At 41.1% G+C, this 17,791-nt stretch overlaps 1 protein-coding gene across 1 annotated transcript; it reads right to left on the reverse strand.

The window, feature by feature from the left end:
• Window positions 1-1,944: 1,944 nt before the first annotated feature.
• On the reverse strand, window positions 1,945-17,677 carry bub1 (BUB1 mitotic checkpoint serine/threonine kinase). Its single transcript, XM_008298107.1, has 24 exons — window positions 17,548-17,677; window positions 17,324-17,383; window positions 16,082-16,223; window positions 15,784-15,980; window positions 15,276-15,316; window positions 15,108-15,187; window positions 14,973-15,022; window positions 14,180-14,364; window positions 13,916-14,034; window positions 11,833-12,320; window positions 11,103-11,143; window positions 10,899-11,018; window positions 10,643-10,753; window positions 10,239-10,320; window positions 8,837-8,921; window positions 8,450-8,624; window positions 8,197-8,263; window positions 6,859-7,673; window positions 5,986-6,086; window positions 5,213-5,374; window positions 4,570-4,727; window positions 4,099-4,276; window positions 3,240-3,346; window positions 1,945-2,428 (listed from the first exon to the last, which is right to left on the reverse strand). The coding sequence occupies exons 1-24, from the start codon at window positions 17,568-17,570 to the stop codon at window positions 2,230-2,232; spliced, it is 3,786 nt and encodes a 1,261-aa protein (XP_008296329.1). The 5' UTR covers window positions 17,571-17,677; the 3' UTR covers window positions 1,945-2,229.
• Window positions 17,678-17,791: the final 114 nt, after the last annotated feature.

Below are 17,791 nucleotides of genomic sequence, written 5' to 3' on the forward strand. Positions count from 1 at the left end.
AGCCAGAGTGGTAGTTAACTTCCTCCCACATGACATTTCAGCTGCTCCACAGAGTGTGACGGAGACGAGCTAAAAGAAATCATCTGAACATCATCAAAGTACAGCGTCTTTGTTTCAAACACAGGCTGAAACTAAAGAGAAATAAAAGCATGAAAAGCAGAATGAAGTGTGACGTGTTGCTGTTATTGGCTCAGAAGAGAAGAGTTTGAATGAGCTGCTGCCTGTGTTTATGCTGATCTGATCTGCTGGAGGTTTGGTTGCTGCTGCTGCAGGTCTGGACACGAAACAGAGGAGCTGCAGGGTGACATTAACACTCCCAACACTCCTCAGCCAGGATTTACCACGACAGACAGAGAAATCCTGAGCTGCTGCTGCGTTAGTGAGACGCAGAGAGAAACGGCTGCTTTTATCACAGTAAGAGTCTGGACGCTCAGCTCAGAAACACTGAGACAGAATGTCAGACAGGACAATAAAAAAAACTTATGAGGCAAAGTAAACACATTTTGACAATAAAATTAGTTTAAACTATGATAAAAAGTCTAAACCAAATAGCTTTTTGACTTAAAGTTTCTTGATTTAGCACATCATTCTGTCTAGGTAGATACATCTTGGAATTTTGTTTTTTTTGCACATAATTTTACTATTTATCTCATAATTTGGTCTTTTTCGCTCCTAATTTTGACAAACTTGAGCACCATTTATAAATTTTCTCTTAATCTTACAAACACAAAGTCATGGGGCAAGCAAGTGAAAAGTGTGAAATCATAACCCAGAGAAAATGAAGTCAGTGCGAGCATCTAAAAAAAATAAAACGTAAAATTCAGACTTTTTTAATTTTCTAATTTTGCCAGACTAAATCAAGACTATGTAACTTCTGCAGACACTTCAGTGGGTAGGTGTTTATGTTTGTCTAGAGTGTCAGAGTTCTCTAAACTATAAATTAAACAAAAAGAAATGTGGTTTCAGCTGGGATAGACTCCAGCCCCCCATGACCCCAATGAGGATTAAGTGGTGTTTAGATAATGGATGGAAACGTGGTTTCTTCACCGGTGGCTTGTTCACTGTCTCGTCATCCTCTATTTAGACTGGATATTACCCAACTCCAGTTATACATGTCTGTCAAGTGTAATTCAAGATCCAAAAGACAACTTAATTCACGTTTCACCATCATCCAGGTAATCGACCCAAAATTATGAATCACGAGCATGAATCTACTGAGTCACCACCAGCGTGTGGCAACAACTTCTAACTATATCTTTTAAACAAGAGTAGCAACCAGATAGTCAGCAAAAAAAATATGAGGAAGTGATTTTAAAAAAAAAAAGGTTCACATAAGAATCTGACATAAAGTCAAAGGTGTGGAACTGTAACACTGGAGCTTTTTGAGACAGTTTTTGCTAAAATCACACACAAAAACATTTTTAAACTAACATGAAACTCTGCATTTCTGACATTTAAGACCTTTGCCAAACAAATGTTGGATTCTTTAATATCTTTAAAGGTGAAGAAGCTAAAAATCCTGCTTTTTTGAAGACTTTAAGACGTGCATGGACGCTGTTTAATTGTGTTTGTTGGAACACATAGGTGCAGACGATCCTTTTAATTATTAACCTAAGCTGGACATTTAAGTGTAAATACAGAAAACTTGTTTCTTGATGACCTCAGACACATATTTGACATTTCTTTAGCTCTTGTGACTCACTGTCTGACATTAAATGTAAACTGAGTTATTCATTGGTTGACAGAATAACATCAAAGCGACTTGTTCAATTGTATAAAAGCAGGAAAGAAACTAGCAAAATGAAGGAGAGTTTTAAAATGTAATAACCTTTAAATACAAAACAAGTTTTAGTCACATTAAAAAACAAAATCCTGAAACAGCTGAATAAGATTCGCTGTTTGTCACCAAATCAGACACCAGCAGAGTGAAGGAAGCCGAGCGACTAAACTTCAACACAAAGTTTATTCTTCACCAGAGAAAAATGCTTCTCACTCCCACAACTGGAAGCAGATAAAAGATAAAAGCCAACTAAACAAAAATTACATTTTTTACAGGTACAAATTCTGATCAGCTGCTAGAATCCGTCTGCGGTGACGTTTCAGCTGTAACATTTTAAATAAAACAGATTCTGTGTTAGTTCAATCGAGCACAAATGGAGTCTGAGAACAGACGGAAGGAGGGAAAGGAAACATGATGAATGGAGGGGAAAAGTAAGAGGAGGACATCCGTCATCTCCGCGCTGCCTTGCGGTTCTCCAGCAGCAGCACCACCAGGCGGCTCTTCAGCGAAGGAAGTTTGCTGCTGTAGTTCTGCTGCAGGACGGACGTCAGCTTACAGCGGAGGCTCCGCAGGCTGGGCAGCGAGCCGCAGTCCGGCACGTTGAGCAGAGTGTGGAAGAAGTCCAGCCACAAGTCGCTGTGGGGGTTCCTGTGGAGCAGCGAGGGAGAAGACGCAGCCAAAGACTTTAGATCACAGTTTCTGTTAAGTTATTTTTTTGGCCTTTATTTGAGAGTGCAGTTGAGAGAGAGAGACAGGAAAGTGGGGGAGAAGAAAGGGGAAGGACCTGCAGAAAAGGATCATGAGCGGGATTCGAACCCATGACCTCCACACCGGGGACTATAGCCCCTGTACAAGGGCTACCAGCTCAACCAGGTGAGCTATAACAGCGTCCTATATGGACACAAAGTTCACATTATATCAAAGTTGTAGTCCTTCAGACATGACAGCTGATGGTTATTGTCTTGTGAAGTGTTCCATGTTGGACCCTTCACCAGGTCCCAACAAAAAGAACTGCTTCTACCTTCTCTGATCAGAACTCCTGCAGGTTAAACTGGTTTTAAACAGTGCTGACTGTTTCCTAGTAACACTGGACTAAAAAAAACTTGTTGGTCACATCAAAGTAAAATAAACATCCACATTTGAAATCTAATTTATAGAAAATAAAAACAACAGTGTTTAAAAAAAAAATAAAAATCCTATTGCAATTTTTATATATATATATATATATATATATATATATATATATATAAATTGACTTAATCCAGAACTTACAGACTTGTAGCATGTGCATGTAAAAATCTAAACAAACAGATTTGAACAACAACCACATTCTGGACACGTCGAGCTTTATGACAAACCACAGCTCCCACTCGATGGCCTGTAGCTAAACTACATGTCCCATCACAGACAAATATGACTGTTTGATGGTGAGATATTTGGAATCTTGGGAAGAATTTACCTTCTAAAGACACCGTTAGTCGTCCACACGCCGCCTTCATTCGTGACCTGCATGTAGGTCCCAAACAGCATGCAGTAGACAGTCCCTGCTATTCCAAAGTAGTCCGTCTGAAAACACACACAAGGAAGAGACAAAAAACGGTTAGAGACTAAACTGGAAGGCTTCCTGACGTTTCTTTTTTACATGAGTTCTTGTGTTTTCCTCCTTCTTTAACCCTTTAATGGAAACCTGACTTTGTACAGTTCATTCAGTTGAACACTCAGATTCCTGACATCCCAGTTTGACCTCACATTGGTGCCGATGTGTCACCACTGAGTACAAACCGTGACAAAGAAGCCTGTTTTTATCATCACAGCGACATGATTGTGCAGCACCTGAGTGCCAGGATGAGTGCAGAGCAGCATTTCTGAAATCTGAGGGTTTTTATGACAACAGCTCTGCAGGTGAAGATGAACCTGAGGCTGCTCATGACAGCTCAGCTGATACAAGTTATGAACTGGATAATAGTCAGGATACGTCTAATTAGCGGTACTATAAACACATTAGTAGCTTTCCAGAATAAAACCCCAGCTGGTGAAGCCAAAAAACTCTCAAACTCTCCTGGAAAACGTCGGCCTTCAGCTTCTGTGGCGCTTGTTACTTTCAACACCGTGTTCTGAAAAGGTTACGAGCACTATTGTAATGTGATTAGTTTCTAAGGACTAGAGGTGTGTTCATGGGTTGAACGTGCTGTAATTTATATATAATTTGTGAGTTTTTCTGCTCATAAAGTACTTTGTAAATGCTTCAAAAGAGCTGTACTGTATTCAGATTTACAATGAAATGCAGTCGTATAACGACACTTCCAGTCTGTTCTCACCTGATAGTTCCACGGTTTCCCACTGAGCATCTCGGTACACTGAAAACCGGACGTCAAACATTTGCCGGTGAAAGCGGTGCCTTCTGGGAAAAGCTCCATGTCGATGCTCTGTCCGAGGTCGATGAGGACGAGGCCGTGGTCCACGCTGTCCGAGTCGAAACACTTGTTCTCCAGGAACCTGAAAAACAGGAATAACCACGGTTACTTCAATTCTAGGTTGACTTCTGTCAGCTTTGGTATTTATTTTAAAGTAAAACAGAGAAATGCTGTTATTGTGCTGTTTGTCTCTTTCATTACAGATTCTTTTCTCCCCACTGCCACTAAGTGTTCACCGTAAGAGGAGTTGTTGAGGTTCTCTCTATAACATAGCACATTTGGCACAACATTCCAAAATAGAAACATAACTCTTCTATGTTAGAATGTTGTTTGTTTTAGAACTGTGTAGTAACAAAGGCAGTCCTGGGTTGGTACCTCTCTCCCAGCATGAAGTTGTCAGGTTTGATGTCGGCGTGGATGATGCCGACGCTGTGCAGCTGCTCCACCATGTGCAGGATACAGACGGTGAAGTACATGACGAGAGGCTGAGGCATCACCTTGTCGCTGAGGGTTTTATAGATGTTCACTGCGTTCTGAAAGAGGAGTCATTACATTTTTCGTTAAAAAAAAAAGATGCTAGCAGTGAATGTGAACTATTAACAATCTGGTACAGAACACAAAATAAGACTTGCATGTGTTGCTTCTGCTCTAAGAATTCTTGGTTAGCTCTTGGCAATAACACCAGAGCTACAATGAATGATTTTTATCACTGAATAACCTGCTTGAAGTGGTCAATGTCTTGTTTTGTCAAATTCTAAAATATTTAATTTACCATTGGATGAGATCAAGAAAAACTAAAGGCATCAAGTAACTTTTCACTTTAAAAATGTCTCCGATGACTAATTATCAACATGATGTTTTTGATGATTGGTGAATCGCTGCAGCTCTCATGAAAATGCCTGAAACAGGAGAAGCACCTGGAGCGATGGACGAACTTTAAACGATCTAACAGAGTGCCTCCTCATAAAGAAATCTAAAGAATTATGGGTCATTTCGTCTGTGGTGGTGAAACACTGACCAGCAGAGTGCCGTAGTTGTGAAGCTCTGTGAGCATCACGCTCCCGTTGTTGAAGAGGTGAGCAGAGCGGATGCTGCTGTAGAGGTGGCGGATGTCGGGCTGCACTCGAGCGTCCAGCTGAGTGTTGATGTAGAACTCCCAGGGATTCGCCGGCTTCTGAACCTGCAGGAAAGACGGTTATTAGAAAGACAGTTCTTCAGTCCTTCTGTTTTAGAATCCTTTATTGATAACTTGACTGTGGGGGTGGGTATGGGTTGTTTGTGTTGTTGTAGTGCATTTTTATTTGTTAAGCGCTTTGTGTTGCATTTCTTTTTATATGAAAAGTGCTGTATATATAAAGTCTGACTGATTGAAAATGAAGCAGACACGTCCACTGCTGTGGAACGTTACTGAGAATAAGATTTAATTTAAAAAAGGACGAAAAACATCTGCTGTTGTATGAATTTTTCCCTTTTGGTGGCAGATGCAAGTGGACATGTGATGTTCAATGTTAAGATTTTTTGCATATTTGAAAGTAAATGACAGATCTGAGTGTTGAACTGATGAACAAAAAAGGAAAATACACAAATACAATAAACTAAATGTTGGACTTAATAGAAATAAATTTAAGAATTTTTAATATCTGTGACGTGATGAAAACACACTAGAAGCTTCATGCTGCTGCTGACTAACAGGTAAAAGATGGTTTACATTTCTGCCATTATAATGAGACTGAATCACAGAGATACATGTGGAACAGAGGGACCACAGATGGGGCTGGATCTTTATGTTACCTTTAAAACCGTCCTCTCTGACGTCATGGGGTTTGTAGCCTGGTAAACTGTTGCAAAAGCTCCCTCTCCTAGAACGTAGTCGACTCGAAGGGACGAATTTCCTGTCAAAAACCAAACATTTGTAATCCATCACACAGCGTCTCGTGGCATTCACTTTACCTGAAACTTCGACGACTTTAAACACATCTGGTATATTTGGAATTAAAGCTAAAATCTGGCGGTGTGAGTGTACGGTCAGGGACACACCCAAATGTACGATTCTAACAGAACAATAGATGAAAATGAAATCTTACTGTCAGCTTAGATTTGGTCAAAATGTACATGAGAAAAATCCAAAAGTAGAAGCAAGCAGTATAAGAGAAATGTCTTTTACCAAATTATTAATTCATGTATAGATTTGGTGTATCAATGAATTAGGAAAGCATTTCCAAGCTTCATAAACTATGCTGTCTTTCTGAAATTTAAATTATTTTGAAATACAGTTTTCAGCATGTTCAGGTAAAAGCCTGAAATCTGACACCACCTTTGTGCTCTGGTACCCGAAGCATGTTTATTTCTTTAACGAGTCAGTCGGTTTCCATCAGGCAATATTGTTGATAACAGATAAAATACAATTTAAAATATCCCAAAAAGTATTTCTGCAAAGAGCTTTTGTATGTCTGCTTTTGCACCACATTTAACAACAAGAGGTAATTAAATTACTGTTGTTTACTCGTGCATGTTTAAACACTGGACAGAGCAAGGATCCCTTCTTGCTCCTGCTTCTGGTCTCGATGCTAAGCTTCACACTCTGACTCGATAATATGCACAAAGTCTCAGCAAGAAAGTAAACGATAATAATGCTAACATAACAGCCTCCGCACGGCTTCTTACCCATGCTGATGGTCATCTTCGGGGTGATGCTGGGCAGGTGACACTGCCAGGTGATGCAGTGAGGGTGAGAGGTGAGCGGCGGGGTGAGTGAGGACAGCAGCTTAGAGATCAGTTCATCATCCCAGGGGTCTGACATCAGCTGTGCTGCTCCTGTCCTGGCGGTCGCTCTGTTCATGGACGCGTCAGCGCTCTGCCTCGGCCCTCTGTCTGGACTCATCATGGGTTCATCCACAACGCCGACCCGAGGCAGCTCTGCCGGGCTCATGGGCACGTCAGCACAGAGCTGCGGTTGTTCTGGACTCATGGGGACGTCCAGGCTGTTGGTGGAGGTCACATCTGCTTTGTTGGGGCGAGACGGACTCAAAAAGGCGTCGAGGTCTGGCTCGACTGTGGCCTCTGGGCTTCTGACAGTGAGCCAGTCCGGCTTGAGAGCACACTCAGGGCTCATGGGAACATCACAGACTCGACTCTGGACTCGTTCAGGGCTGGCAGGTTTGTCTAAATCTTCCATGATCTTAAAAGGTTCGCTTTTGGGTCGGACTGAAATCAGAGAGGCTGATTTTGGAGGCTGCTCGGGACTCGTATACACTTCCCAGCCAGGTCCTGCAGTCCTGGAGGAGTCAGTGGGACACAGAGTCTGGTCTCTGAAGGAGAGCTTAGCGGGAGGAGGAGGCTGCACCATGGTGATGGAGGAGGAGGTGAGGCAGTGCTGGGTGGTGGCCAGCCCCTCACCAACGATGGTGCCCTGTCTCACGGAGGAAGGTACCAGCTGACTGATGGCGGTTTCATCAGACGGACTCTGTTCCATGATGGGGCTGAGGGAGGGGAGACAACAGGAGAGGTTTCATCAGTGAGCTCTGCCCTCCTCATACTGTGCAGGACCACAGCTAGCACTACAGCCAGTATCAATAAGAGCTCAGTGAGAAAACACAGAAAAATATAAGCCGATGTCTGACCAACAGCCCAGAAAACTAAATGTTTAATATGCAAAGACACAAAACTAAGAAAAGCAACAAATCTTCACATCTGAGAAGTTGAAAACAGCAAACGTTTGACATTCTTACTTGATAAATAACTTAATTACTATTGTAAAGTCTCCATTGGCGCATTAGCGATGTTACATTTGAACCAGACAACTCAACGCAGTTTTGACAACATAACGCAAATAAATAATCTACAAACTCTACAAAACTGCTTTTATAGCGATTATTTGAAAGGTGCCTCTCTACAGAAACATCCACGTATCTGTTCTGCTTGCAATTAAAAGTTTTAAAAAGACTTTATACGGACAACAAACAACTCAGATAGTCAAGAATTGAGAGGGAACACATTGGTTACCTGAGTTTTTTGGTCTGACGTCTAATAAAAGCTTCTTCATCAGCATCATCGCCGTCACAGTTGTTTTCTGGAGAGAAGGAAAACATTATTTCTACATGCATCAACAGAATATGACTGAGCTGATAAAGAAGTTTTAAAAGCTGCAGCATAAAACATTAGAATATGTTCAGTTCTGTCTTTTGCTCTTGTGTCTGAGATTTAAAAAAAAACAAAACAAAAACAAAACTGAAGTATGTGGGTCCAGGTGCTGTACCTTGGTCCTCGAAAAAGTTGCCGAAAGGAGTTTTGTGTGTGAACGGAGTGGAGACACACTGGGCCAACATGGCGAAGTCTGTGGTGCTGTTTGGACAAGCAGCCAGAGAGTTGAGGGAGTTGTAGCGAGCGCCCCACATGGTGCTCTCATCCGGCATCAGGTCCGGATGGGTGTCCTGATGGGAAAACATAGACGGGGATGGAAAAATGCAGCCAACTGACAAACTAACAGTCTGTCATTAGACATAAACCAAATGCAGAGCAATGGCCTACGGTTGACATGGAAGTCTCTGATCCATAAAGTAATTGACATCTATGTTACAAACTTTTGATCATTCTCTGCAGATCAGTGTTTGTCAGCAAAGTGGTTCTAAAGCTTTACACTCACATTTGGTTTGTCTGCATTCGCCACTGTGATTTCAGCCAGAGCTCTGACTGGTTTGGACTTCTCGGTGGCAGCGGGAGCAGCAGCACTGAACAGAGCAGGGACAAAATAACAGAAACGCTTCATGTTAGTCAAAAAAAGTGAACATGAGAGAAACACCAAAAGAGATGAACACACAAACCACTGCATCCTTACAAGCTAGTATGACATTCACATGTTTCTAATGTTTGTGTCTTTGTTTGTTTTCTTAGTGCTTATTGATGAAGACACCTGGAATCTGGAACGCTTAACGGTTGTAAACATGGGAATCTTTTCTGCCGTCCCCCATGATATTAACTGTCTGACTGAACAACGGACTTAAGAAGGAGGCACCAGTGAGTTTCTTAGCTTTGGATGGACTTGTAGTATGTTGCACTTCATGGTTTTGTGTGAAGCTGTAGTTTTTACATTTGTTTTTTTTTTTTTAACCCTCTGGACCCCAAGCACAGTTTATGCTCCTGTCACATTTTCCTTCAGTGCAACATAAAGTCCTGCACATCAATGGAATCAACCATGGCTGGAAGTAGAGAGAACTCAAAAATGTCTTCTGTGCAGGCTGACAGTCTTCATGTCATAAAATTTTAATTACTTGATTATTTACTTATACATTTTTTAAAAGTAGAATCTACATGACCGTACAACATTTTTGCCTGGAGGTGGAAAAAAATGGCAACTCTACAGACTACAGATATTTCATCACTTACATTTTCCATTTGTTTCTAAACTCATCTCCTCTGTGCTCTGTGTAAACACAGCCTGCAGTTCAGCCAAGTTCAGCCAGAAGTTCCCAGATGTTTTTCTTTTTTTCTTTCTTTTTTTTTTTTTGAGCAGAATCTGGTTATTGCAGGCAGGTTCTTTTTAAATTAAATTTCATAATGAGACATGTAGGGTAAGTGGTTTTGATGAAATATTACAATTTTAAGTTTGGGTTTGGGGAGTTTTCCCAATAGAATGACACATCCAATACAATTTTGGAAAGCTAACATTTCTGTTTCTACCTCTGATAAATAAATGCAATTTTCCAAAGATACCATGCCCTTCAAATCAAGCAGTGGACTTTAGGATTCATATGGTTAAAATCACAAAGGATTCAGGTTTGTAGGATTGGACCCGAACAGCCGACTATTCGTTCACTGTGCTAGAATCAGGATATCAATTTTGATCTCCAAATATGGTTTGTCAGGTTTGTCAGAGAATATGGGAACTGAAGCCCCAGACGAAAGAAATGCTAGTATACAGTCAGTTACAGAAGTCTCAGTCGGATGGGAAGTCATGATTTCTATTCAATGTAGGTCATTCAGTTATTTTTATGCCACATATTTAGGATGTGTGTTTAGCTCTCCGGTGACACAGGGTCCATATTTACCTGCCGTTTTCTTTGTCATTGTCGTCCTGAAAGATGGTGAATGCAGCTGCAGTGGGAGGCACAGCAGGTGCAGAGACACCTCCTGCAAATCACGAAACACAGAATAATGACATAAGTTTGTCGATAATGGCAGCAAAACAACAGACATTCATCTACAGAGAAACTCAGACTTCTCTTTCATGTGCAAATATGGTGAACAGGGTGGTGCACAGTCCACAACAAGCGCAAGAACATTTCTGCTTTAACTGAAGAATATCTAGAATCATCTTCTTTGGCAAATAAAATATAGTCTATACAGTGAAAGTTCAGTTTTTAGACACTGCTGGCTAATTCCACTCATGTTTAGTAAAGATCCTCTTCGCTCCTCTTTCATAAATGCATGTCTATGTCTACAGCATGTTTACCGTATCTTGAGCATCCAGCGTCAAACTCTTTCTCAACAGCATGGAGCGCCGACGTGTTGCTGAACGGCTCTTCTAGAAACGTCGGGGCCTGGAACATGTCCATGATCACACCTGGGACAACGCAAAACCAGTTTAGAGAGGACGTGCAACACAATTCGATGCACTACCACCAAAATCTGAACACACCCGAAATAAAGCAAGAATGAATCAAAAGAGCCGAAAATGGCAAAAGCTCAGCAGCAGTGCAAACGCTCACCGAGTGCTTCCCGTGTGTTCACAGTGGGTGACGGCAGCACCCTTGATGGTGTGGCCTGAACAAAGCCCAGTGAATTGTTAGGGGTGATGTGTGACAGGTTGGCTGTGCCTCCCTGTGACACTGAGAGACACAAAGAGAAGGTCTGAAAACATTCACAAGAAGCTGAGGTTGAAGGGCTCACTTGTGAACAGCTGACTAACTCACCATTAAGCTTCTCCTCAGGCTCTGGTGGCTCACTGACGTCCCTGAAAAACATCATTAATAAAGCAACTTAAAAAAAAATCTGAATCAGAATTAACTTTATTGGCCGAGTTTGCACACGAATTTGACTCCAGTGAATCATAGCTCTCTGTATAAGAAATAAAAGAAATAGACTAGAACAATAAAAATTCTCAATCAGTCAGTGAGGTGGTCTTGATACGACAAACAATGAAAGCAGATGTCTCTACTGGATGGGCAACTGATCGTATTAATCCATCCATCCATTATCTATACACCGCTTAATCCTCACTAGGGTCGCGGGGGGGCTGGAGTCTATCCCAGTCAAATTAGGGCGAATGATCGTATTAATGGATATGAAAATCATTTGTTTCCATGTGATTGTGTTTTGTGTGTGCAGCAGTATTTTAAATGAGATACTTTATGCATTTATACTTTTATCTTACCCTACTTTTGGGACCAACACAATAGCAGGTGGTCAGTCTGTCTAATTAAATAAAGCCCTGTCCTCTTTTCTTTGCAAGTGGGCTGTTTGTTTCTGAAAGACTCAACATAGACTGAAAGCAGCACTTCTTGCTTGGCAGTACTTTATCAACCATAAAAAGACTTGCAGTGTTTAAAATTTGCACAATCCTCTTCTTCCTCTTCAGGTGAGATGAGGTAAGTGCACATTCAGATGTTCCTCAACAACACAAGTCAGTTGAAAGTTACTCACTGATGTGCTGCGTGGTGCTCCGGGGGTCGGCAGTTGATTGAGCTGCTGAGCTGAACCCGAGCGTCCTGGTAGAAAACGTCAGCATTCCCAGTGGAGACGCAGGCTGATCTGTGAGGCAACACGTTCGCTTGCTCGAAGCTCACAGGCTGCTGAACTGACTGAAACTGGACCATCGAGGCCTGAACGACGGACTCTAGATCTGTGGGCACCGACGTCGCTGCAGACTGATGAATGCTGCAGTCAGCCAGGACAGAGGGATGATGGGATACCTCGGAGCTCAGAGCGTTTGTGTCAGCTGTCCTCTGCTGCTGCTGCTGCTGAGGAGGAGGTTCAGGGATGTAAGTGGCCTCCTGGATGAAGGTCGGCTCGGTGTGTAACCTCAAGCCAAGAGAGCGCCTGCTGCTCAGGCGGTTTGAGGGTCGAGGACGCCCAAAGGACTGCTGGGGAGGATCTGGGAGGAAACTGTTGGTCGCTTCTGCTACAGGCAGCTGCAATGAAGAAAAAAGGGCACTGTGTTGACTGAATCAATAGAATTAATCGAGGTCCTTCCTTAAAAGTTAGATTTTAAACATTAAAGCAGACGTGTAAGCAGGTATACTACAGTCTAATGTCACATTCTCATCGTGTGGGATGAAGGTTTGATGATAACGACACGGTTGTGCTACGGAACCACTGACAAAATCCATTCAATGGCAATTAATGATGGATTTTCACTGACTTGGGGTGTCATGTTTGCATCTGGCACTCCTGTAGTACTGAATGCCAAGTGGGACATATGAGAGCTTTCAGAATAGTGAAAGACAGCTACAAGAGCTGGAGGAGAGTGAAGAAGGGCAGCTACACTTCCCAGACCTTATAAACAAGTTTAATCTTGGGTGAACATGAAACACAGCTCCTTTGTGAAACCGCTGGCAAGCTTATCTTTTAATACACCAAGGTAAATAATGTGATTGTTAACTTTTCTAGACTGATTATTTTCATGACGTGCAGACTTTTTTTTTCCAGTTTAAATATTTCCTGTTGCTTGTTATGACACAGTTGGTTGAAGGAGACTTGCTGTCATTCAATCATTTGCAACTTTTTTTTTTTTGAGATAGTGGGAGGAAAAATTTTCAAGCGGTCACATTGATGCGAATGCATGAAGATCAGTCAGCTGTTTGGGTGTCGCTGTAACCGACACAGGAAGCTGCTGTGTTAACCACACTGGTGGGAAGTAATAACGTTGATGTACTGCGCTACTTAAGCTTCAAAATTAGGTCTTCTTGTGGAAAACAGAGCACACCTGCATTCACTGCTGTTTGTTACACTCATAGAAAAAGGCGCATGTAAAAAAATAAATAAATAATGACTGTTTCATTTCAGACAAATCTGACGTTAGAATGCTAGAGCTGAATGTTTTTAAAGTAATTTTTGGTCGCACAGCTGTCTGAGCACACCACAGATACCAACGGCAGCTACCGCAGCCTGCAATGTGGGGCGTTCAGAGAACATTGGTAAACTGTAGTGGCTATCGATAAGAAAATGTTCAGCAAGTCATGTGTTTTGCCTGTGACAAGGTGGGAAGTGCGACCAAATGAGAGAGTTGGTCACACCAGTGCTACTAGTGAAAAAGTGAGTCTGGAGGTCTGCATTCTGTTTTGAAGCACTATAAAGAAAAATGTCAAACAATGAGGACTGATTTTGTTTTGCTTGTTTTTACACAATGAAAACAAACTAAAAATTAAACAGAAAGTGACATTTCAAAAGAGCTTTGTCAAAATGTTAGTTTTGTCATCCATAAATCAAGAAATGATTAAACGTAGTTCAAATGTTTTGAGGGTTTGTGACAAAAAAATTGAATAAGGCAAATACTAATGTAATCAAAAGACTGATGAGTAACTGTTGAATCCTGTCCACATGAATGTTCTATTGCCACAAAGTTGGCAGTAGGAGACATAATGTCACTCTGCTGTTGCCACAACAAACAGCTGGCTGAAGCCAAAAGTGCCTGCATGTACCTCATTCATTTGGCAATACAAGAGAGAGTGCTGCCAAATGGAGTTACTGCAGGATAGAGCCAGAGCACCTGAATCTGCAGTCTCACCCTCTGAGATGAAGCCTGGCTGGTGAAACCTCCAAGGCCCTCCAGACCCTGGTTGACTGACTCCAACATGCATTTAATGCTCTGGATTCTCTCCTCCTTCTCCTTCAGCGCCTTCTCCACTGAAAGTAAACAAACCCAGATATTGGTTATCCACAAAACAAAACACATCACAAACTTTCCCCAGTTTTTGTTTCAGCTTTTAAGTTCTTTGGGGGGGGACAAAAACAACAACTTTATTTACAGATTTATAAACTCCCAACTTACTGATTTCTTCCTGCTCCCTCTCTCGTTTCTCCCGGAGCTTACGGAAGTATTTCTCCGCCCTGACCTCCTCAAAGCAAAGTTCAGATCCTTCACATACGAGTTCGTCCTCTATGTACGCTGACACAGTCTGAACACCGGAGCCCTGACTGGAAGGAATCTTCCCTGAAGTTTCAGAGCGGGATACACTGTGGAAGGGACAATATAGACAATGAATCAGATAATGTCACATCTGGTTTCTAAAGTGCTTCACAGTTCCTGCATTTTTCTGGTGGTGAACCTTCATTATCGAGAAGATGCTCAGATTACTGTGCTGTTATTTCCTATGTGTTTGTTTTCAAAATAATCTTATTGTTGTTGTTAAGTCGCCTGACAATCTCCTGGTTAAGGCATTGCTGAGAGAGAACTGATATTCCTCCACATAAAACTTTCTTATGGAACAATGATTGATGCCATTAGTAATAAATTCCTTTATGTCCAAGTTGTCCAAAAGAACTCAGACCAATATTTTGTCTGTTTTAGATAATCCTGCTCTTACACTTTGCTATAACTTACACAAACTTCCTAATTTTCCTTAAAGAATATTATAAGTCTATGTTCTGGTGAGGAACACCTCTCAGATGCACAACCTGCATTGCTTCTGAATTAACAAACTGAATAGGACAAGAAATATAACAGTTAACACATCTGACAGTTTTTTCATTAGAATGCAGTGGATGGTGGGTTGTACTCTCAACATTTTTCTAGTTATCATCTGAGAGTGGATTAGTGTTAATGTCTGTATTGTTACACTTACATCACAGTCATTGCATTTGCAGGTGGTTTGGATGGACAATCCACAGGCACCTGTAACAAAAGACAAAGAGCATCAGTGGGTTTGAAAAGCAGACATGGATGTTATTAAAGTTTATATGAAAATTCAGAGACGCACCTTGTTCTGAGCCACAGGCTCTCTGTAGGATGACATCTGATTGGTTAAATGGGAGTTTTGTAAAGGATTTCGTCCTCCTGCTTCATAAAATATTGAAATAAAAAAATCAGACAGAAGTTGGCATTTACATTATTAAAGAGACAAACAAGCAATAAAACAACATCTTACCTGGTGTTGACGTCTGGCTTCTGGTTCTTGTTTGAAAATTCCTGCAGATCAAAGTTTCTGATGGTGACATATTGTTGTACAGTGTGTACTACACACATGCACACAAAGCAACATGCAGTGTGCCTTCCACTTATTAAGTATTATTTTCAAGTGTGACTACACTTTGTTGAAGTTCCTCCAAATTAAAATGTTAGAATAATATCTTGTCTGTGGATTTATGGTCAAAACAAACACAAAACATCTCACACAATAGAAGAGAAAAAATCATCTAGTTGCTAGTTAACAGACTGCAGAAAAGCTACTACAGCCGTTAATGAAAACAGCTAAAACAATGCTTACTTCACAAATTTGTGAGAAAATTCACAAATTTATTAAAAGACAGTGTATAAATGAACAATATTTGGGTCTGTGTGACGTCCACGGATTTGTCAGAATGCTAAAGAAAACCCAAATAGACCTGAAAAGCAGCTCTATGTTGTGTCCACAGTATCCATGTCTTTCTTATTACCTGTACTCATGGTGAACAGTGTCAGCTGGCTGGGCCTGGTTCTCCAGTGCTTTCTGGTACACTGCATCAGCCTGTTCATTCAGTTCCCTCTGTTCAAACTGCTGTGCCCAGGCCACATAAAGGGCAGCAGTCCTGGTGCCGATGCCCTTACTAAAAACGTGACTATACAGCGAGATGGGGTCGGAATAATAACTCGCCTGCAAGACACAGTTAGAATGAAGAATTGCACACGTCAGGGCAGTCTGAAAATAAAACCAAATCCGCTCAAATAATAATGTGATATTTTAGCCAGACTTACGCATTTGATGCAGTAGTTCACATATCTGATGTCATTTGCATACTGCTCAACATTCAGAAATCTCTGGACAAGACGGTCAAACACCAGCGACATCCCGCTGCCACCATCTGCAGGGAGTTTCTGCTCCAGGTACTCGACAAACCTGAACAAGCATACAAGGAAATGTGTTCAGTCATCTCTCAGGTGTCAGTGCAACTACCTGTAGTGCATTTGCACAAAACATATTGGACACAAAACGTTTTATAGCTTTATAGGTTTACAGCTATACAGTGAGTACAAACAAAGTCACTAAAACAATTAGCAACTATTTAAAAAAAAATAATAAAAAAAAGAGTGTGAGGTAGGAACACAAATATTTGGAGCTGTAAATTCCATCTATTGATATTACTAATATTATTATTATTACTAAATTGGAAATGTAAAAAATGACTAATGCGTGCTGCTGACATCAGGCAGCTCATTTCTATTAGAAAGGCCGATTTAATAAAGCAAAACAAGGATATGGCATTAAGTCACTCGCACAACAGAAAGTACAACACAACAATAGTAAGACACAGTAACACTGTCTTGCAGATTTACTCAATCAATGAGTAAATGTGGTAGACACACACAAACAAAAAATAGATGAGGTGGACAATCAACTGTAATTTGAGCAAAGTTCAGGATGCATAGCTTAACCCTGTGTCTAATATCTGTTTTTGTTATGAAATAGCCTCTAGTTTAATGTGCAGAGCAAATAACCACAACTGCAGGGGTGAAAGTGACACAAAACAAAACTTTCTAACTTTAAGGAAATTGAATCTCAATTTGTCTATAAAATTTACAGAAAATGATTTATCGTTAACATTATAGGACAATCTTTAATGACTCAAAGGATCGATTGACAAAATATTTGCAGACTGATTTTCTGCAGGTATGTTAATTAACTGAAAAAATGTAGCTCCAGCTGTATGTAACTGAAAGAAAGTTGGATTTTAATAGTTTAATGGTGGACTACTGCAGCTGATCAGCTTTAATTTCTACACAGACAGAAGCAAAAGTCCATACTTGCTCATTGAAAACTGGTGGGGGACAGTGATGAAGGGGCTAGACGTATTCCAGGTTTTATGTTATGTCAGGAATATAAATTGTTTTACATGACAGCTGGTATGTTTGAATGTTGTGTATATTTTTTTCTCTTCAAGTCAAACAAATATCGGCCTGGGGACAACACACACAACGACTTCTGAATACATTACTCACTTGCTCCATGGATCCAAAGGGTCGTCACCTGAGTATGAGGTCAAACTGTTTTCAAAACACCTAAAAGGGGTAAATGGGAACAAAATGAGAAGAAGGCAGCGCCATGTCTGACAGTTATGTTCTATATAAATTACTCATAATACAGCGATACGTTCATGTTAAAGCTAAAGCTAACCGCTAGCAGTAAGCTAACACCCAGTAACGGCAGAGTTTCATTGACTTACTGTAAATACGTGGCGACATCCATTTCGTTTCAAAAGTTTTGTAAAAGTCGTTCTAACTCACAAGCAGTAACACAAACAGACTGCTATGTATCTTTTTACTTCACAAATCAGTTTCGCTGAACGTTTTTCATCGTTGGTTTAGTTTGTCTCCGCCGAGCTGCTGCTGTTCCTCTTACATTTGAAATTTCGCGCTCAGCCAATAGCGTGTCAGGGTGCGTGTTGAAGCCACGCCCCCTCGATGTGA

Source organism: Stegastes partitus, unplaced genomic scaffold (assembly GCF_000690725.1).
Source record: "Stegastes partitus isolate 25-593 unplaced genomic scaffold, Stegastes_partitus-1.0.2 Scaffold1282, whole genome shotgun sequence".
Taxonomy (NCBI): domain Eukaryota; kingdom Metazoa; phylum Chordata; class Actinopteri; family Pomacentridae; genus Stegastes; species Stegastes partitus.